Here is a 21,707-nt window from a genome sequence, read left to right on the forward strand (position 1 = left end):
TGCTGGAAAGTAAAGCCACAGCATTTACAGTTCGAGTACGACGTTTCGCTGCTAATTACAACCAGCCTCGTCAGGCGACAGCCAGAATTGTGGAAAAACCCTCCTCCTCTTTCGGTCTCTATCATGAGTGATGTATGTGTGGATATTTTTTTTTTAAAACACACCAAGAAAACCAAGTCACATCCAAGCGGGATTTGCCACCTGTCCAGCGTGCAGAATGTAACGTTGCATCGGATCGACAGGCACGGGCGGCTTTACAAAGAATGACAGCCAAAAAGGATCAAGGACCTCCTAAACCGTGACCCCTAACCTTTTTTTAGCCACTCCTGCTCAGACCGCCCCAGAACAACGTCAAGGGACAAACCAAATCCACATCCCCGTGCTCTGGCAGCAGGGTGACAAGCAGCGCTGACGGCCTATTGCGACTGCGATGCTGAACGCCGCTGTGTCCGGGTTTATTTTTTTTTACGCCACATTATAGACTGCCAGTGTAGAGGATTACCGCGAGGCCCGAACGAGGGGCGAGCGCGGGAAGGGGGACGGAAAAATAGGAGCCCGAAGAAGGGGGGATAATAAGTAATATTTAAAAAAATACTTTAAAAAAACACGCTTTCATGAAATGTACTAGTAATGGAAGAACTGCACGACTCCAAGGAAGTGGCCCCGAAGCTTGCCACGACGTACGGGACCGTGGCCAGTTACAGCCAACGTCAGTTGAGCGTGGACAATTCGACCCAAGCCGAAACATAACGTAGAAAAAATAATGTTTAAAAAAATACAAATATATTTTATTTTTTAATGATAGAATACAGTATTGTCATCAGTGTGACATAAGTATAACAAGTTTGCAGTCGATACCACATTGGGAAGTGGGTAAAAATTGAGTTACAAGATTTGAGGATACAACAGACAGAGTTAATACAAAAAAAGCGTGTAATAAACGGGGGGACCGGGAGAGGACAGAGAGAGGAGAGAGTCGGAGACGTCCCGTGGGGAGCGGGGAAAAGGGGGGCTCTAGTGAAGACGTGCGGGGGGGTAGCCTGGAGAGAGAGAGAGGGAGTGAGGAGAAAGAAAGGGACGTGCAGGGGTAGAGAGTGCCCGGAACGAGGGGAAGTGTGGAGAGAGAGAGAGAAGAAATTAACGGCGGGCAACCCTGAACAGAATCTGGTCTCCGTGTGATCCTTGATACCCGGGGACGAAGTCCTGCTCTACACCAGTACGCTCACCGAGGTTAAGAACCAGGCTACAGTCTACATTATAGACTGCCAGTACACTCACCAAACTTAATAACCATTGCTACAGTCTACATTATAGACTGCCAGTACACTCACCAAACTTAATAACGAGGCTACAGTCTACATTATAGACTGCCAGTACACTCACCAAACTTAATAACGAGGCTACAGTCAACATTATAGACTGCCAGTACACTCACCCAGCTTAATAACCATTGCTACAGTCTACATTATAGACTGCCAGTACACTCACTCCGATTAAGAACCAGGCTACAGTCTACATTATAGACTGCCAGTACACTCACCAAACTTAATAACCAGACTACACATTCTTAGTTCTTTCGGTAAAGTCACGTTGAAGGGAAACAACAAAATAACAAAATATATAAAACAATAATAATATTTTATTATTTTGTTGTTTCCCTTCAACGTGACTTTACCGAAAGAACTAAGAATATGAATTACTGCAGTCACGAAAGCTTTAAATCAAAATTTAACCAGGCTACAGTCTATATTATAGACTGCCAGTACACTCACCAAACTTAATAACCAGGCTACAGTCTACATTAGACTGCCAGTACACTCACTCCGATTAAGAACCAGGCTACAGTCTACATTATAGACTGCCAGTACACTCACCAAACGTAATAACCAGGCTACAGTCTACATTATAGACTGCCAGTACACTCACTCCGATTAAGAACCAGGCTACAGTCTACATTAGTGTTTTTTTGTTTTTTATTATTTGTATTTTAATTTTATTCTTTTGATTTTTATTCACTGTATTTATTATTATTATTTTTCTATCTACGTGACGAAAGAACCAAAGAATATGAATTCCTGCAGTCACGGGCGTCTTAAGTCAACATTTAAGAACGTTATAAATGTTACTTTTTATGTCACTGTGACATGCGATTCAAGTTCATATTACTCCAAAATGCAAAATGATATTTTCTGATTACTGAAAAACACGCAGCAGTACTTTTATTGCAGGCCACAGCAAAGCCTGGATTATATCTGTTCTCAAAGTCGTAACTTTATAATGTTATAAAACGTTGACAATTGCGACTCAAAGGACATTTCAAAACAGAGCTTTTTTGTTATCCTTCGTTTATCATGGACTGCCATAGCCATGACTGTGACAAAATCACCGTGGACGCGCCGTATCCCATCACATCTCAGGAAGCTAAGCAGCGTTTGAGCCTGGGTAGTGCATGGATGGGCAGCCACCACCACCACCACTATACGCAAGAGACGGGTGCAGTAGGCGTTGTGGGCAGTAGAGGGCATCGCAGCAGAATCCACTCTGATTCTGCACTCCCACCACCACCACCACCACCTTTGCCAACCTGCACTGACCAGCGTGGTGAAGTATGGTCTAATAACTCTCTCACGCCTGGGCATTGCATGAGAGGACCCTCATCCGGCAGTGGACTGTCACAATTTTCAGACTTTTCTTTTGCTATCCGTTGCACACGGTTGCCCTTTATTTTTCGCTCGGTTGCAATTTACTTTGCTCAGTCGGTGTTGGCTGCTTCGGCCGTGAGAGGTTTTTTTTAATTCCTATTGCTCCGTGCCCCCCCCCTTCCCCCCCATGTACCGCTCCCGGTTCTGCTGGAATGGTGCACCGATGCCCACTTTATTGAGGGCGATATTGGCACGTAAAACAAAGATGGATTGCTTGATTGAATGTTATTGAAATACTGAAACCAATTCAGTACAATTAACCTTTTGCTAAAGATAAAGTCACAGCATACTTCAAAGTGTCATTACATCAACGAGTTCAGTTAACTAAAAGGCACATAATTTTCCCTGCAGTGTGATAATGTATTTTCTGGTCACTAAACATTGTTCAAAGAGAGACTGCTGCATGATTAGACGGACAAGTGTCTAATAATGCCACAGTCATAGGGAATGATCGTAAGTTTACAATTCAATCACCCCGATTCGTAGGAAAATTGAGCAATAGTCGTTAATTCGCATGTTGGTTTGCAGATATTATCTATCAATTTTGGATGACGAACTTTAATTATAGTCCTTGCAAGTCAACACATGCCGTCTTCAGAACGTCAAGGCAACACAAATAGCACTGATGTGCATTTGATTGAGAATATAAAGGTGGCAATGTGATCGACACATCGTGCGGAGACACATTTTGCGACCGTGTAAATATCTGCTACAATAAAGGGTAACGGTATTATTATCTGCTGGCAAAATTGAATTATCTCGGCAAACAAAGGCAAACATTCCATTCACTGTATCTGTGCTCTGCAAATCTCAGATGAAAAAATAACACCCACATTGAGATAGCTGCCCTTCCTCGGTCCCTTTGAGAGAGAGATGTAACAAAGTCATCCGCCACTGATGAATAAAGAACAGGCTAAAACCTTTTCCAACAAGAATACAGGTGTTAAGATGTTCAAACACCAAATAAACACCTAGTACAAAAAAAAGAAAGTCTGTATTAACAACACGCGCTTGTGGTAAAAATATATGCAAACAGACCTGCTTTGGAGATAATGTATGCATTGTCCTTGAAACAAATTGGCCTACACCAGACACGGCCTCCTTTCTGGCCTTGTCTCACCGGTCTTAAACCAGAGAATGCCAAACGGCGAACAGCACAAAGGCAAAGCTAATATGAGGGTACCACGGCTCAGCCAGCACTCTTCACGTCAACGAGCATGTTCAAATAAGAGCTGGCATAGCTGGTGGTTGAGAAAGAGCCAGGGAGGGCATTAAGAAAGGGGAGGGATGTGGCAGATCCAACAATTTAAGAGCATGTGACAAGGTGAACAGCTGAAAAGGTCGAAATGCGCCTTGCGCAAAAACGCTTGCGTCATCATGCCCTGATTTGGAGAGGCCAGGACATTAGGCGTTTTCCCACAAAGGTGCCCATTCTAAACATTGGCAATGCCCCATTGAAATAGCTAAATATATAACTCCCCTTCTGATGTCTGTCTCCACGTAAAAATAAAAGGAATGTCTTCAACGTGCCATCGGCCAGACGGCCTTCAGATCAGCAGCATTAGTTCAACACAAACAAATTCTGAAGTGGTTTCGACATTCAATGTCTCATTGGCAGAACCAGGCTCGCTTAAATCAATGCCTGTGAGCTGCCCCGCTATTTATAGACAAAGACCCTTTAATATTATTTCGTGTTATTTATAAAAGTGAACGGCAACATTTTTTTCAGAAACTAGCTACGTAAAGGCTGCCGACACGCGCACACACGCACAGGGGCCACCTCGAGTGGGAAGGAAACACAACGGTGAAAGCACGAGCGCGAATCACAATTTACTGAACGGAAGCAAAAGGTCAGCAAAAAGGTCAGCAAGAGGAGGAAGGAGGAGGAGGCCGTCCTGGATTTCCCGACAGCGAAACGGAGACGCCGGTGACGTACATTTGTCTTCTGCGTCTCGCGGCCGTCACTGCTGTCGATCAGCTCGGCCTGGCTCTCGACGGGAGAGACCTGAACTCCGATTTTGAGATTGGTTTTCTCGTGCATGTTCCGCTCGTACTCACGGACGTCCTCCAGACTCATGTCTGCAAAAAAGTATGTTCCAGAGTGTCCAACAAAACGCAGACTTCGCCTTTTTTTTAAACTCCCGCGCCACCACAATGGACGCTGATGTCCAACAGAGGAGGAGGGGGGGGGGGTGGAGTCATTCGGTTTCCGAGTGCTCGGAGCATCGAAGGAAGGGAAAAATAGGGCCACCAAGGCGTCGGCAGGAACCGTGCGAGAAAGGAGGAAAGGCAAGCAAGCCAAGGGAGTTAGTCCGGCCCACTACTACCCCCCGAAGCAGCTTCTTGCTTAGCGCTTAGGAAGGAGGAGAGTCAGGGTTGGAGGTAGCCTTGCGGTCATCCAACGTAAAAAAAAGGAGCCATCGCCAAGGGTAAGAGTGCAGGGAATCTTTGCGGCGTTGCAGGAAAGTGCTTCTACGGTTCCATTGCATCCAGGAAGGGAGTAAAAAAAAACCATCCGCAAGCCTCGTGCAGACCAAAGGAAAGCTTTTTTTCGGAAAAGTCGTTATTGGAAGCGAAGGATCACTGCTGCAGGCCTGCGGGACGCACCCACGTGTGCCGGTCGAGAAGGTTCTGAAGAATGCATCTTCCTCGTGTCGTCGTCCACGGCGGGGGGGGGAGCGGGCGGGGGGCGGGGGGGGGACGTTTTACAGCGCACTCCTCATGCCGGTGGTGGCTGCTTTCCGGTGGTCGTACATCAACAACAACAGCCATCCACACACTGAGTGGGGGCGACGTCACCACGACGCTTGTTCCAGGCTAGGTGCACGTTAAGGCCACGTGCAAGTGTTGAACGCCCGCCGGCAGGAGGTGACGGGGCAGACCCAACAGGTGCGGCATGGGTCGACTGACTGAGATGACTGCTGGCCGATGCGCCACCTGTGTCCCCTTACTGGCACCCTTACAAAGGCACCACCTCACGCCCGCAGCGCAAACACGGCCGCTTCTCCCCCCACGTGGCACTCGGAACGGGTGCGGTTTTTTGGGGGAAAAAGCCCCGAGCGCGCGAGAGTTCACGTTGCACGTGACCACGGGCAAATGAAATCGATAGGAAGAGATTTCAATTGACCGAGGCTGCATGGAACGTGAGTTGAGAAGTTATTGCCACGGAGATTGATCTCGCTCTTTGTTTGATACCCCCCCCCCCCGCCTTCCCATCCTTCCTTCCTCCACTACGAAATTGCTCACGCATATTTTCTCAATGAGTCCAAGCTGCTGAAGAACACAATCTCTGCAGAGCCAGCGGATTTTTTTTCTGGCGGCCGCTCAGCCGTCGTGTTTAATTAAATGGGGCCGAAATCGATAAATAGAAATCGATGGGACGAAATCAGTCAACCACGATGACGGCACCGCGAGGAACGAATCGCTAAATAAATGGCATCGATGACCGCCCTCCACACCCGCCAGCCCTGGAGTTGTCAATTCCAGAGCAGTCAGGCACTCTGGGTCCAAGCCTTGCAAGCCACATATCGTCGGTCCATTGTATAATTACGAGTAATAATCCAGAGGCAGCCGAAGAAGTGTTAATGCTTGTGTTTTTAGAAGAAGAAAAAGAAGAAAAGGAGCATTAGGGGCCCTTTCTCTGCAGCCAGACAGGCGTTAATGGAAAATTCAAATGCGATAGACGGAGCTCAGTCCTAATAAGCCTTTGTCAAGTAGTGCATGCATTATGCATGGGGCAAAGCAGAAGGGAAATGAATATCTCATTAAGGAAAGAGCACAACTGTCACAACGCCGTTAGACGACTGTGCAATACATTTCCGCGCAAACGCAAAATAAAACTTTTGCACGCATTTCGCTTTTCGCCGTAACCGCGTCGACGTTCGAGTGTAAAACGCCTGGCGGGTGAGCGAATGAAATTTTTTCTTTTGTTCTTGGGGTTTTATCTTTCGTGAAGCGCCCCCCCTCCCCCCCCCCCCACCGTTCTCCATTCAGTTGGGCCTGACGCACGCGCTCCTCCAAAACGCAGAGGGAACAGCCACGTGTGGCTCGCCAGCATCCCACTTGGCCCCTGCGTAAGGGATCCATTGTGCCGGTGGTTCTTCTTCTTAACCTGGGGTTCACGCAACCCCCTGGGGGTGAGCGGTGGCTTTCTGGGGGTGTGCGAGACGTGGCCAGATTGTTTTTTAGAAGGTAAATCGTCGAGAGCAGGTTGAGCACGGGCACGTAAGTACAACTACGTTGTTTCACCAAACCTATGTATTTGTTAACATTCTATAAATATATATTTTTTATGAAAAATATTATTGAGAACCAAAGGGGTGACGGCTTCAGTGAAGGTTAAGAACCACTCGCTATCTTTTGCAATCAATATGCTGGACATTAGAATGAAATTTCGAATGCAGGTGTTTTCACTTTTGTTTCCGTGATGCTCATCGCCCGCTTGATACCTTCAGAATGATGATGCCGATTATAAAGTTTTCATTCTATTAACGAAACCCCCATTACTTACGGCTCGGTGTCATTTCAGAGGTGTGCAACGACAGCCTGGCTTAAAATGTATCCGTGCCATCGTCTTGGAGGCCGCTCTCCTAGCTTACTTTTACATGCTAATTCATCGCATTAACATCATGCTAATATCTCACATTAACATAGCCACTTCCGTGCCCTCGTCGAGGAAGCCGCTCTGCTATCTTACAGTTCCACGCTAATTTATCACATTAACATCACTAGCCCCGGCCACTTCTTTATGAACCTTGGGCGACACTCATTTCAAAACCTTTTAAAAACAGTCTGCATCAACAGCGGACCATCGCTCTCCCAACCGATGACGGACGCTTGCGTTGCGCCCGAAACGTCGTGATTTATTTTATTTTATACCCACGTGACTTTACCGAAAGAACCAAAGAGTATATGGATTGAAACCCTTTGCAATGCACCCGTCTAATCGCGTGCAAGTCGAGAACCAAATTATGCAAGGTTTTTTGACGTCACGTCATTTAGACCCGTGAAGCGAACACGCGCTCTGCACACGAACGAGGGAATGCACAACAAGGCGGTACAGGGCGAGACAGAAATGCAATCGATGATTGAATTTGCGACCCTGAAACCGCGGCCACAATTTCGTCTAATCGTTACAATCTCTGGCGCGGTTTATCAATGGAAATACGGCCATCCTGAGCAAAATCGTCGCTTATATGTAAGTCGTTAAAAAAACAAACATTTAGGGAACAACAACAAAAAATGCCATTGCTGTGGCTGTCACAAGCAGCAGGCATTCTGAGTTCAGATAACAAGGTCAGTGACATCACACGTGACGCCTCTATAAAAATCCATACCCGTGCCTTTGCTCGCTCTCCGCTATGGAAACGAGCACGTGTTCTATTGGAAACTTCATTACTCATGCTCCAATTAACATCGCCGTCTTGTTTAACCCATACGTTCACCAAATACGCAATTCAATTTTCCAATTTGCCACTCGCTGCTATCCGAACAAAAGTGATGTTTTGTTGTTTCTTGATTTGAAGTTTTCGTGACTGCAGGAATCCATACTCTTTGGTTCTTTCGGTAAAGTCACGTAGGTACAATTTTTGTTGTTTTATTTCTACCTACGTCACTTTACCGAAAGAACCAAAGAGTATGATTTTTGTTGTTGTTGTAAACATTCAATTGTTTTTCTTAATTATTATCCGATACCACATTAGGGTTAGGCACCGGTGATGTAGCAGGGTGGGAGCTAATATGGCAGATCATATTATCCATGCGGTTATCCAGGAATGCTTATCCCGTGAGAAAAAGTGTGGGTAGCAGGATAGATTTGCTGAAGAACTCTTATTTGCCAAAGAAAAATGCGTAAAATAAGGAGTTCTCCTGTATCATGCCAAATTCGGCTTCTCGTGAATTTCATCCCATTTTATGATCCTGATTGCTGTGATGGAAATTCCACATTCCTATGCTGGGGGGGGGGGAGGGTAGGTGGGGTGGTTAGTCTCTTCACAAGACAACCACTGTTAACTCATCACAAAGCGGTCCTACTTTTATCGACCTCGAGAGTGATGATGGGCAAAGGCAACCCACAAGTGGAACAAAAGCGTTGTCACTTTTTCAATTGTGGACCCTTAGCCACCCTCGCGCCACGGCACCACTGTCGCAGACGGCAGCACGCGGGAGAATTTAATTGGGCGGAGAATTACATTGCACGGACCGCTCTCGAAAAGTCGCATTATATTCCTGCCAACATTGAAAACGTTTCAATGTCAGAATCTAGTACATTCGAGCGCGCGCATCCCCGGGAGCGGCTGTTGCAAAACGCTGGGACTCGCGTATCGAGCTCCGAAACGGCGGTGGAAACGATGTCAATTTTGCGCCGCGCTCCCCAATTAACTCGAACGACTTTGGTTCAATTTTTGCCGTGAGTGGCGTTGCGGACGACGATTTCCAAAACTACCCCCGACCCCCAGGCCGCGAGTGCACGCGATGTGTTCGTGAAATGCCACCGACAGGGGCGCGATAGAAAGAACGCGCGCCAGTGGCTACCACATCACGGAATGCTCGCCGATGCATTTGACCTTTTTCACGCGCGGGCACAGGCCACAACAAGGTCGTTGATCCGGGCTATAAAAAAAATCGATGGGAAAATTACGCGTCGATACAGCGAATTTTTTTTTTCTTTCTCCGAATGGCCGGTCATGAACACTGCACTGAGTTTCGTCGGCAATGATGTTCCCGAGATTGTAATGACATTGGTATGTTTTGGTTTACGAATTCTACATGTTCATTTGCATAAGCGCATGTGTATATTTTATACGTGTGTGTGTGTGTGTGTTGTGAATTTTCACTGAATATTTACCGTCACTGGAGTAGGCGCGCAACTGGCACCCACAGCCATAGGTGACACTGGATGTGACGAGCCGGGTACAGAGACATCTTCCCGACAGACCCCGTGCGTTCATGCACATGTACACACATGTTGGTTCGCACGCGCAAGAACGTGCTATCAATTTCACCTAAGGCATTCGACAAAAAGTGGCGGGGAGGAGGAGGAGGAGGAGGGGAGTGGCAGCTTTCCTCCGCAGTGCCGAGGAGCCCCCGAAGTAGAGGGTCAGACTTCAAGGCAGCTTCACTTAAGAAGCAAATAACATGGGTTCGACTTCCCGGCTCAGGCCACAGGTTGAATAAAATGAAGTCAATTGGCTCCTGCTCAACTGTAGGCAGCCAGGTAAGAGTTGGGGTGGCGGAAGGGAGGGTCAGGGTAGCGATAGCACCCTTACCACCGTGGCCATATGTGGCCGATGAATTGCCCACATTTGACAGAGTTCAGCTGTGATGCTATGAACATCGAAAAAGCATCGTTTTTCGATGTTCAAAGCATCCAGTGAACTGATAAGAGGTTTTTTTTTTGTGATCGTCACTAGTGCGGGGAAGTTCAGTCACGGGAGTGACGCAGCTTTCGGCAAAGTGTCGCACATGAGACAGTCTCTGGAACACGCAGCCCAGGTCCGAGCTCAAGACGGCAACGTTTTTTTGAACAGAGGCCAGAGGGAAGGAAGCTGGTGTTAGTGAGCGATCTCTCTGTTCACAGACAGCGGCAGGGTCCGGCCACGGGACGATCCAGCCGGTCGGGATGAAGTTCCTGACCTTGCAAGCCCTTGGAACGGAATAGCTCACGCGAGCGGTGCTCCATCCCAGGAGGCGGATGACGAGACGACGGCGCCCATCGAAATCAATTGTGGTTGCTGTGTTGGCGAAGCGTGCGTGGAGATGTAGGTGTCTGGGTCGGTGGTGGCAGTGGGGCCATTCGACCAATTTGAACATTATGGAGTGCACAGCCCGACCAGCGTTTAAACATTGGCTGCGGACATGAGCTGCCGATTGGCTCTTCTGTTGCAGGCTCTTCGTCAGAATTTGTGACCTTTCCTAATATTATTCAAAAAATGTCACCCTTGCAAAAAGAGGCTACAGTCTCATCGGCCCGTCTCCTGGTTGTAGGTCATCATCATGTATGTATGTGTGTTGGGCTTTTTTCGCAACATACATAGCCAACCACTGTTCTTCAGAGGTGTGCGGGAATGACAACAAAGTAAATATGAAAAGCAGTTCTAAAGAAATTAGTTTTCAATCTAGATGATTTAAAAGTGCACAGCTTCAGTGGCTTCCTAACATGATACGGAAGGGCGTTCCAGACGTCCGCAAAAGCGCACCTGAAAGCGCACAATGCAGTGACCCTCTTCGTTCGATAGCTCGTCAAAAGCCACTGCGAGGATGACCAGAGTTGGTGCGATGATTTTTTTTCTTCGTGACCAGACAAGCAAGGCACTGTGGTTCATTTGTGGCCAAGCACTCCGTGTGTAATGAGTGCGACCTCATAATGTATTCGTTTGGCAACCGGAAGCCAATGCAGCTCGGTGGAGACTGGACGGACACGGTCGAATGTTGTACACGCAGCAGCTTGGTAAAACAATTTTTTTGCTAGACATCCCATAGAGTAGTGAGTTGCAATTATCCCTATCAACGACTGCTGGAAGAAGGCCTTGCCAAGGCACCACCACCACCTCTCATTATCCTGTGATGTGCTCGTCCACCTCGCACCTGCACGTGAACTGATTTGGCTTCTATCCAGTTATTATTATTATAATTACCAGCGAAACGTCGTATTCAAATTGTAAATGTTGTGGATTTACTCTCCAACACACCGGTGGGCTGATGTTTACGTGATAAATCTTACTGGCCGTGTCGGGTGGTGGAGGGTTACGACACATTTATACTTACGCGATCTAACCCCAAAAACATTCATAATGAATAATATTTGTCGCAAAAGCCTACTACGTCTTAAACCTATAACCTTCTCGCTAAATCGCCCGGGCAGCGCCCCGCTCAGCCCCGCACTATTATCAATGCGGGAGTAAACAATAACATCACGTGTTCAAATTATCTCGTGCGTTTCCTCAGCCACTTGCAATCCAAGGGCGGACGTCCGCGACGGGCCACACCGCTGCGGGCTACCCCCGGGAATCGAAAACGCCATCGCTAGCTCGTGCCGAGACGCTTTTACCGAAGGAAAGCTCAACGCTGGGAAGCCCAGACCCGGGGCTCCGCGTTCCGCCATTGGCAAGCGCTGAAGACCTCCTCCGTCTTGGGTCACGAACGTTGAATTCTTCGTTGAACGTCTCCCGCGGGGGTGGGGGGGGGGGAGGGGGGGGCGTCGCGAATCCGAGGCTCAGGGGACTCACCGTACCACTCGTCGATCCAGGCAAACGCCTGCCTGTGCCCCACCATCAGCACATCCCGCACCACCTGCTTGCGGGGCGCACACACACCAGCACGCGTTGTGAGCACGCACGCACGCTGCGCGTCAGTACGCGGCACAGCACCAAAAGCAAAGATTGCCCCCCACCCCCCCCCCCCACCGCCACAGGTGTAGCCTGAACAGACTGTTGGGGCAAAGTGCTGTTAGGGAACACATATGAAGGCCGGAATGGCACACGAGGGGGTGGGTGGCCAGCAACACGCCCGGCTATCATTGACTCCCCAGTGGTGATGATTTTACACACTGCACCAGGTTCTCATTTGAGGCTCAGTCGACCCAGGGAAGGTCCCGGTTCAGATAATCGTCACCGGTCGTTGCCGTGAGTGGGAATTGAACCCAGTTCGCCGTGTACGTAGTGCGGCACACTAACTACTACGCTACCGCTCCACACGCGGGACACCAAAGACAAAACCCCCCATATAGCCTTAAGTGACTGTTGGGGCAAGTGCTGTTAGCCAGCATGGCGCACGAGGGGGTGGGTGGCCAGCCTCGTGCTGAGCCACCGTTGCCTCCCTAGTGGCAATGTTTACACACCATACCAGTTACTCATTTGAGGCTGAGTCGACCTAGGGGACGCCCAGGACAAGGTTCAGATATTCGGCATTGATGTTGATCGTAAGCGGGAATCGATTCCTGGGTGGCTGGGTTCGTAGCGCAGTGCACTAACCACTGAGCCACTGCTCCCACAAAAACACAAAAACAACGGCCATTTGCCACTAAGTGGCGGGAATGTCACCAGGCTATGTACCATCATAGGGGTTTTCCCCTTTTTCTGGCAACAGAACTGAAAAAAAGGGGAAAAACACTATTCTTATATTTTGGTACTGGCAACGGAGGTCTAATGATGTACAGTTAGGGAAAAAAGTATTTGATCCCCTGCTGATTTTGTATGTTTGCCCACTGACAAAAAAATGATCAGTCTATAATTTTAATGGTAGGAGTATTTGAACAGTGAGAGGCAGAATAACAACAAAAAAATCCAGAAAAACGCATGTCAAAAATGTTATAAATTGATTTGCATTTTAATGAGGGAAATAAGTATTTGACCCCCTCTCAATCAGAAAGATTTCTGGCTCCCAGGTGTCTTTTATACAGGTAACGAGCTGAGATTAGGAGCACACTCTTAACGGGAGTGCTCCTAATCTCAGCTTGTTACCTGTATGAAAGACACCTGTCCACAGAAGCAATCAATCAATCAGATTCCAAACTCTACACCATGGCCAAGACAAAAGAGCTCTCCAAGGATGTCAGGGACAAGATTGTAGACCTACACAAGGCTGGAATGGGCTACAAGACCATTGCCAAGCAGCTTGGCGAGAAGGTGACAACAGTTGATGCGATTATTCGCAAATGGAAGAAACACAAAATAACTTTCAATCTCCCTCGGCCTGGGGCTCCATGCAAGATCTCACCTCGTGGAGTTGCAATGATCATGAGAACGGTGAGGAATGAGCCCAGAACTACACGGGAGGATCTTGTCAATGATCTCAAGGCAGCTGGGACCATAGTCACCAAGAAAACAATTGGTAACACGCTATGCCATGAAGGACTGAAATCCTGCAGCGCCCGCAAGGTCCCCCTGCTCAAGAAAGTACATATACATGCCCGTCTGAAGTTTGCCAATGAACATCTGAATGATTCAGAGGACAACTGGGTGAAAGTGTTGTGGTCAGATGAGACCAAAATGGAGCTCTTTGGCATCAACTCAACTCGCCGTGTTTGGAGGAGGAGGAATGCTGCCTATGACCCCAAGAACACCATCCCCACCGTCAAACATGGAGGTGGAAACATTATGCTTTGGGGGTGTTTTTCTGCTAAGGGAACAGGACAACTTCACCGCATCAAAGGGACGATGGACGGGGCTATGTACCCTCAAATCTTGGGTGAGAACCTCCTTCCCTCAGCCAGGGCATTGAAAATGGGTCGTGGATGGGTATTCCAGCATGACAATGACCCAAAACACACGGCCAAGGCAACAAAGGAGTGGCTCAAGAAGAAGCACATCAAGGTCCTGGAGTGGCCTGGCCAGTCTCCAGACCTTAATCCCATAGAAAATCTGTGGAGGGAGCTGAAGGTTCGAGTTGCCAAACGTCAGCCTCGAAACCTTAATGACTTGGAGAAGATCTGCAAAGAGGATTGGGACAAAATCCCTCCTGAGATGTGTGCAAACCTGGTGGCCAACTACAAGAAACGTCTGACCTCTGTGATTGCCCACAAGGCTTTTGCCACCAAGTACTAAACCATGTTTTGCAGAGGGGTCAAATACTTATTTCCCTCATTAAAATGCAAATCAATTTATAACATTTTTGACATGCGTTTTTCTGGATTTTGTTGTCTCTCACTGTTCAAATAAACCTACCATTAAAATTATAGACCGATCATTTCTTTGTCAGTGGGCAAACGTACAAAATCAGCAGGGGATCAAATACTTTTTTTCCCTCACTCTAGATGCTTACCCCGAGCCCTCATTACTTTGTTAGTGCATTGTCTTTGAGCTGTACGTCTTTTGGCGTCCTCTGGTCTAGCTCCAATTGAGACGAGGCTCAAAAGAAAGCCGTCTCTGGTGTGGACCAATAAGTTTCAAGGACAATGCATATATTAACAGAGTGTGTTTTTTTTGTTTGCATTTTGACCACAAGCATTGTGGTTAATGCACACATGATTCCTCGTAAAAAAGGGCTTCAGTTTGGTTTCCAGAAAAAAGGGGAAAAACCCTATTATAATATTTTGGTATTGGCAAAGGAAGTCTAATGAAGCCAGGTGAAGTGTCGGAAGCCCGCTGGGTTGACTGACACACACGTTGCGCACCACGTGCACACCACGCGTGTTACGGAGCAGCGGGGGATTTCTCACCTTGTGCACGAACTGCTCCACGCGCGTCTGCAGGCCCCACACCTCGAACTTGACGGTGACGAGCTTGTAGGAGCACATGATGGGCCCCAGTGTGTCCCTCCAGCCCTCGGCCAGGGGGCCCCGTCCCGTCTTCAGAGACTTGAACTGCCTCACATCCTGTGGGTGTGGGACGCGTGCACACCGGTAGGGGAGGGAGGGGGGAGCGCAGTGGGGGGGGGAGGTGGGGGTCATTCAACTCAGCCCTTCGATCGCCGCTCGGAAGAGGGAGAATTCTAGCCGCGCTCGTGATCCGGCAGAGTGGCGCTGTTTGGCAGATGGTTCAAGCCGCACGATCACTTCGTGATTTTGAGGTCATCGCATTCCATTCGTGTACTCGAGTGGGAAAACAACGGAGGAGCAGCATCGTTTCCCTGCTAGGAAACTCCTGCAGACCGCATCCGTCCGTGAAACAGGGCGCGTTTCGCGATGGCCTTGCGCCGTATGAACGGCGCCACTACCAAACGAACGAGCGGTTGGATTTGATATCACGATCATGGCGGTAAGCTGCTGTTCTAACCGAAGGGTCTCGCCCTGTACGTCGAGGTTTGAAAACCGATGGAGTGCAGCCGCAGGGAACCAGATTTCACGTGACTCAATGGATAGAAAAAGCGCTGGGGCCTTCGTGCGTTGTGCAAAGAACATCGACAGTTCCTGAAGAACTGCATTGTGGTCCTCTTGTCTTAGGTCATGAAGTAAATGTTTGAGCAGTTGCGACCAACTCTAGGCAGCATTGGCTAACATGCAGTTATTCAGGAACTGTTGATGAGTTTTGAATAAACCACCAACAAGCATGTTTCTGGTGTTGTTTGAAACTTGGTGCTTCAGCCCGAACTGATTTTTCTGTCATGGTGATGGGTTTGCTTGCCATTTACAGATTTTAATTACTCTATGTGTGCAGTAAGGAAATGTGTACAACGTTATTCCAGATAATTGGATGTAATGCCTTTCGTAGAAATGATTTATAACAATTCACTTTGTACCACACAAAAGGAACCGCACAGATCTCTACAATTAGTTAATAAATGTACAAGTACAGCAATGAGCTGAACAAGACGAATGTGGTGGGAAAATTACGGGACAGTGAAATTGATTTATTGACCATAGATCTTGGATGAGTCGAAATGTTTTATTGGAATTGGTGGGTTTTAAGAGACTTCAGAGATAGAACAATAGAACCATTGTTGGCCCCAGGTGGTGACATTTTAAGTCATTCAACAGATCGTCATGTATTTTTCATTACCTAGAGTACTCGGGTTGTCCATTATGGATGACTTCGCCTCTGCTGGGAGGGGCTCCGTACGAGCATGCACACGAATTACACACATGCTATTTATAGCTATTGGACATCTTGAACAAGAGCTTTATATCCATAATACTTAATCCAGGGTTTCTTTGGGTTAAATCGCGTAAAAATATAAATGTCGTTAAACCCGCCACCACTCGACACAGCCAATTAGAAAGGTTTGTCATGTTAAGAGAACGTGACAATTCGTTACTAGTACAGCACAACAGTGTGTTGAAGAGCAAAGCCACATTTACAATCTGAGTACAACGTTTCGCCAGTAATTACAACTAGCTTCATCAGGCGACAGCCAGATTCGTGGAAAAGTCCACCTGTTTCATTCCTTATATAGAGGGGTAGATATGATGATGACAAGACTTGTGTACTGTTCTTGGGCAAAGTGGTGGGGGGGGGGATTAATGAATGCACTATGAGATCTATTGCCGTTTGAGTTATTTATATGGTAGTCAACGTACATTATGTATAATCATTATGCAAGCCCATTGTTTTTGTACATCATGTCAATTATATTCTTGGGTTTTTTGGTAAAGTCACGCAGGTAGGTTCAAAGAAAATAACAAAAAATAACAAAAAAACTACGACGTTTCTATCGCAACACAAGCGGTCGTCTTCAGGAAAAGAGGGGTTAGCTTCCAAGGCAAACTGTTTATAAGGGGTTTGAAATGGGCGTAGCCCAAATGTCAGCAGCCAATGATAATGTAAGTGGTGGGCAGCCAACCCGACGGTGGTTGGTTTTCCACCAATCAAAGGGTTGCCAGGTGAAAATTAGCATGTTAAAGAGAGATTAGCATGTTTATGGTAGATCGCAGAGCTGCAACCAAGGGGTCGAAGTGACTTTAAAAGTGCAAGTTTGAAATGGGCGTAAAGCACAACTAACATCGGAAGGTGGTAGGATGGGAACATCATAGCCAATTATGACTTCAACTGGTTGATAATGTACTTCCAATGATTGCTCAGTTTGTACCCATCTTCTCGGTTGAAATTGTGTCTGTGTCTACGTATATATATGGATGGCTTCATGAACGAATCTTTGTTGATAGCCATTGGGCTTGCAAAGTACCTTCGTCTTAGAGAAATCAATTTCGTGTGAGCCCACCGCATTAAAACAATGATCAACCATGGCTGAGGTATTGTTCCTACTGTGTTTTAGATCTGCCTTATGTCCACGAACCTGATCCGAGACATGTCGCTTAGTTTCCCCAATGTAACTACTTGTGTTGTAATCGAAACATCGTAGTTTTTTTAAATTTTCTTTGAACCTATATATGTGACTTTACCGAAAGACCCAAGAATATTAATTCCTACAGTCACGAAAGCTTTAAGTCAAGATTTGTCCCGTCGATCATTTGTACTAAAACAACCTACCAACGGTAATCCTGTATAGGCATGTATTTAAACAATGTATTATTTGATGATTTGCTTCTACGCAGCACTAAGTCTGTAGTTATCTGAACGGTTAAAATTATTTTAAATTCTCCAAATTTCGATAGATTCTCTAATTAATTTTGGCCAGTAGTAACTAGTTTTTCACAGCACTTCAACATTATCAAAATCAATTGAGTGTCCTTGTTGGCACGCGTGTTCTGCCACTGCTGACAGTTGCATTTGGGAGTGTTTAATATTTTTTTGTTCTTTTAGTCTCGTGCTGATCATCTGTCCTGTTTGCCCAACATAGCATTTGCCAAAAGTGCAATTAATCCGGTACACACCTTTTGTTGATAGCTTCGGCAATACATCTTTTGTACAAGATAGACATTTCTGTATTTTATGTACCATGCCAAATATGACTCGGATGTTTGTTTTTTTCCAAACATCTGGCCAGTTTATCAGTTACTCCCACAGTGCACGGTATTTAATAGTTTTAATCACTTGGCCAGTTTCAATGGTCGTGCAATTGGATTTGGTTTTGGCATTTAATGCCCTGTTGATTTGTGCATCATTGTAACCATTCAATTGCAGCACTGCTTTAACATGTTTAATTTAACTTCTCAGACTATCGCCATCTGACACTTTCGTAGCCCGATGTATGAACGTCTTCATGAAATCGGATTTCTGTGCGGGGTGATGGTGTGACTGCATTAAGTTTCGGCGTCAGTATGCGTTTTCTTTCGGTAAACGCGGTGTGTTATTTTACCATTTCGACCGTGCCTGGTCGGATTACTCCAGTGTAATAAAAGAAAATAAGTATGATTATAAAAACCTTTGCCCCCTTCGTTGAAAATAAAGGATTCCTTTGTGGCTCCTGGCTGTGTATTCGCGTTGTACCGCTCGTTGTCCGGCACGATGTCTGACGTTTCGTTCCACGTGCTCGAAGCTGTATTGAGCTGCTCAATTTCTTCTTCGATCACTTACTGTAGTGAGGCGAAATGTCGGACGTAGTGCCAAACAGCCACACAGCAGTACAACCCAAAAACGCATCGGAGCACTGTACAGCACGACCACGAACACCTTCGCAAGCGGCACGTCCTCCCTCCTACCTTCGTTCGCGGAATTCTAAAAGGGTCTAAAATATTCCTCTAAAAACCCTACTACGATTCATGCAGTATTAAAAAAAACCTAAAACATAAACTACGTACATTATGTTATGCAACAACGTCAAATTCATATGAAAAAATGTACTTCTTGCTGAAATAAAATATTTTTAAAACCAAAACGGTCAAAGGAGCCAACGATCGACCGCAGTTTTCCATTCAGTATTTTTCTGTCGCGAATTTTTGCTGCCAGCAGCTCGTTTCCGGATCACTGGCTCGCGCCGCGATTATTACAGCATCGGGCGCCCTACTCCGGGCAGGGTTTAATTACGCGAGAATTAGGGCCAGTGACTTTTTTCTGTTCGCTTATTGATTTTTTCCACTAAGGGGGGTCGGGAAAGAAATGATATATATTGTAACGAAAAAGACTCTGGTAACGCCACGAAACGATCGCGGCATCACGGATACAGACTATGCCTGCCCAAAAGCCTTTTTTTTGCAGCAACAACAATGTAAAAAAAAAAGACGCGCCACCGCTCTTTGACACTCGCTGGAAAACAGTTTTCTCGGCACACTATTTTTAGACGCCGACCGTAATTGGGCCCTCTTGTGCGACTCCCTCCTAAAAAGCTGTTGGCAAAAAAAACGAGAGAAGAAAATATTACCCCGGTTACCTCGGCGATGTACCCCACGCCTTTTACGTAACGAGGGAGGCCTGGCGAAGCAATTGGTATTCAGCGCTGGGGCGTAAATACGTTGCAGGCAACGGGTCACCGTCACCAGACGCTGAGAAGTGGGCTGGCGTTAGTAATCCCATTACGTTACTGCGCTTTCAAGCGGTAATCGGATTTTGGAGACACTCGGCACCTCGGGTTAAAGTGAGTGCAGCCGATGGGAATGGACGTGGGGTCATATATTTCAACGCCACACGGGTAAGACGCAAAGGTGCAGCCCTGCAATGCCTTGTGCTTAGGTCTGCAATGATCCAGCTTGCTAACCGTTACACAGACATAAAGCATCCTACGACTGCACGAAGAAGAGCATTTAACAAAGGATCTGCCAGTGGATGGAATTGAATGTTATTTAACTTCTGGCTAGGATACTGAGAGGGCTCGTATGCACGTGCGTGGTGGGTTCATATTATTATCATAATTATCACTTTGCAGGATCGTGAGAGATGATAACTTGGGGCAGGCCTTCATCCAGAAGTGGATGAAATGGCTCATGATGACGGCGATGATGATACAGCACCCCTGTTTATTTATTTAATGATTCGCCCGCAATCCACAAGATAGATTGCCACGTGATCTTATATTGCAGTGATGCTGTTTCAGAAGTAAGATCAACGTAATGTAATCATGATAATGGTACATTGACAGCCCCGGGCAATCCACTGCTGGATGAAGGCCCTCCCTATGGCATGCCAATCCTTGGGATTGTTTCACTATACTTCGCCACGCCGGGAGTGTGGGTTGAAGGCAGAAGATGGGGGGAAATCCCAGAATTGGTGCAGATATCACTCACGACTGATGTTAGCTTTGTCTGGGAATTAAACTCAGGTTTGTTGGATTCACAATGCAGTGCACTAGAACGCTGCACTACCACTCCACCCCCGGCATAATATGCTCTACATTTATTTTAACAAAAAAGCAATTTCAAAAAGTATCAAGTTAATCAGATTACATTATTTTTTGTCGAGACTAAATATCCCATTACGTTTCATTACTTTCGTGACATTGAATAATTACTCCGAAATAAGAGGCTGAGCTTGAAAGGGAACCCTCCAACGGCTGCTCGTTTTTTGCAAAATGAAGCTATGATTGTAGGAAGGTAGAAGTACATGGCGATGTAGTGACGTTTCTTCCAGCTGTCTAAGTAGAGTACACTATTTCTATTTTAATTATTAGTATATTACCAGGTAAGGTCCACTGAGCTATGTAGATTTTTTTCAGAAGCAACCTGGCCACAAATGCTAGCTCAAAGAAGTGGCCTATGTGGATATTTACAGCAGGCAAATACTCTAAACGCGTGTTTTTAAATGTGGAGGGAAAAACCCGAGGACCCGGAGAAAAATACACGTGACCACAGGAAGACAGACACGTAAACTCCAAGTATACAGCATGCATCAGGGTCAGGATCGAAACTACGATCTCCTGCACACCAGGTGAGGGAGATAACATCTCACCACCGTGGCACTCTGCACACACGTGGCCAATAATACACCGGGGCACTTGTTGCATTTTTTTCAGGAGTAAGAGAGATGGGTTAAAGAATTAATAAACAGTGAAACGAACTGGGGTCACCGATGGTGCTGTTGTTGAAGGAAAATAAATCGAGTGGCAATGGGCAGCACGCGTCGTGAGCACAGCGGACGAGAGCTGAGAGACAGAATCCACTCCGTGAGTGGAGACCGAGGTAGGACAGAGACAGAGTTCTGAGAGACAGAATCCACTCCGTGAGTGGAGACCGAGGTAGAACAGAGACAGAGTTCTGAGAGACAGAATCCACTCCGTGAGTGGAGACAGAGAGAGGACAGAGACAGAGTTCTGAGAGACAGAATCTACTCCGTGAGTGGAGACCGAGGTAGGACAGAGACAGAGTTCTGAGAGACAGAATCCACTCCGTGAGTGGAGACCGAGGTAGGACAGAGACAGAGTTCTGAGAGACAGAATCCACTCCGTGAGTGGAGACCGAGGTAGGACAGAGACAGAGTTCTGAGAGACAGAATCCACTCCGTGAGTGGAGACCGAGGTAGGACAGAGACAGAGTTCTGAGAGACAGAATCCACTCCGTGAGTGGAGACCGAGGTAGGACAGAGACAGAGTTCTGAGAGACAGAATCCACTCCGTGAGTGGAGACAGAAGGAGGACAGAGACAGAGTTCTGAGAGACAGAATCCACTCCGTGAGTGGAGACAGAGGGAGGACAGAGACAGAGTTCTGAGAGACAGAATCCACTCCGTGAGTGGAGACAGAGGTAGGACAGAGACAGAGTTCTGAGAGACAGAATCCACTCCGTGAGTGGAGACCGAGGTAG

At 46.9% G+C, this 21,707-nt stretch overlaps 1 protein-coding gene across 4 annotated transcripts in view; it reads right to left on the bottom strand.

The window, feature by feature from the left end:
• The window catches only part of LOC116949695 (cytoplasmic phosphatidylinositol transfer protein 1-like), a 189,222-nt gene that overhangs the window by 17,060 nt on the left and 150,455 nt on the right, over nucleotides 1-21,707 (bottom strand). Inside the window, exons 7-9 of one of the 4 annotated variants that reach the window (XM_032967284.2) lie at nucleotides 14,860-15,015; nucleotides 11,930-11,993; nucleotides 4,639-4,781 (exon numbers count right to left, since the gene is read on the bottom strand). In XM_032967284.2, coding sequence (XP_032823175.1) covers nucleotides 4,639-4,781; nucleotides 11,930-11,993; nucleotides 14,860-15,015 — 363 coding nt within the window. Of the gene's footprint in view, nucleotides 1-4,638; nucleotides 4,782-11,929; nucleotides 11,997-14,859; nucleotides 15,016-21,707 lie in introns of all 4 variants that reach the window. The other 3 variants (XM_032967283.2, XM_032967281.2, XM_032967282.2) reach the window with 3 other exon arrangements.

The sequence above is a fragment of the Petromyzon marinus genome, chromosome 37, assembly GCF_048934315.1.
Source record: "Petromyzon marinus isolate PM22_M1 ecotype Great Lakes invasive population chromosome 37, UKy_Petmar_22M1.pri1.0, whole genome shotgun sequence".
Lineage (NCBI taxonomy): Eukaryota > Metazoa > Chordata > Hyperoartia > Petromyzontiformes > Petromyzontidae > Petromyzon > Petromyzon marinus.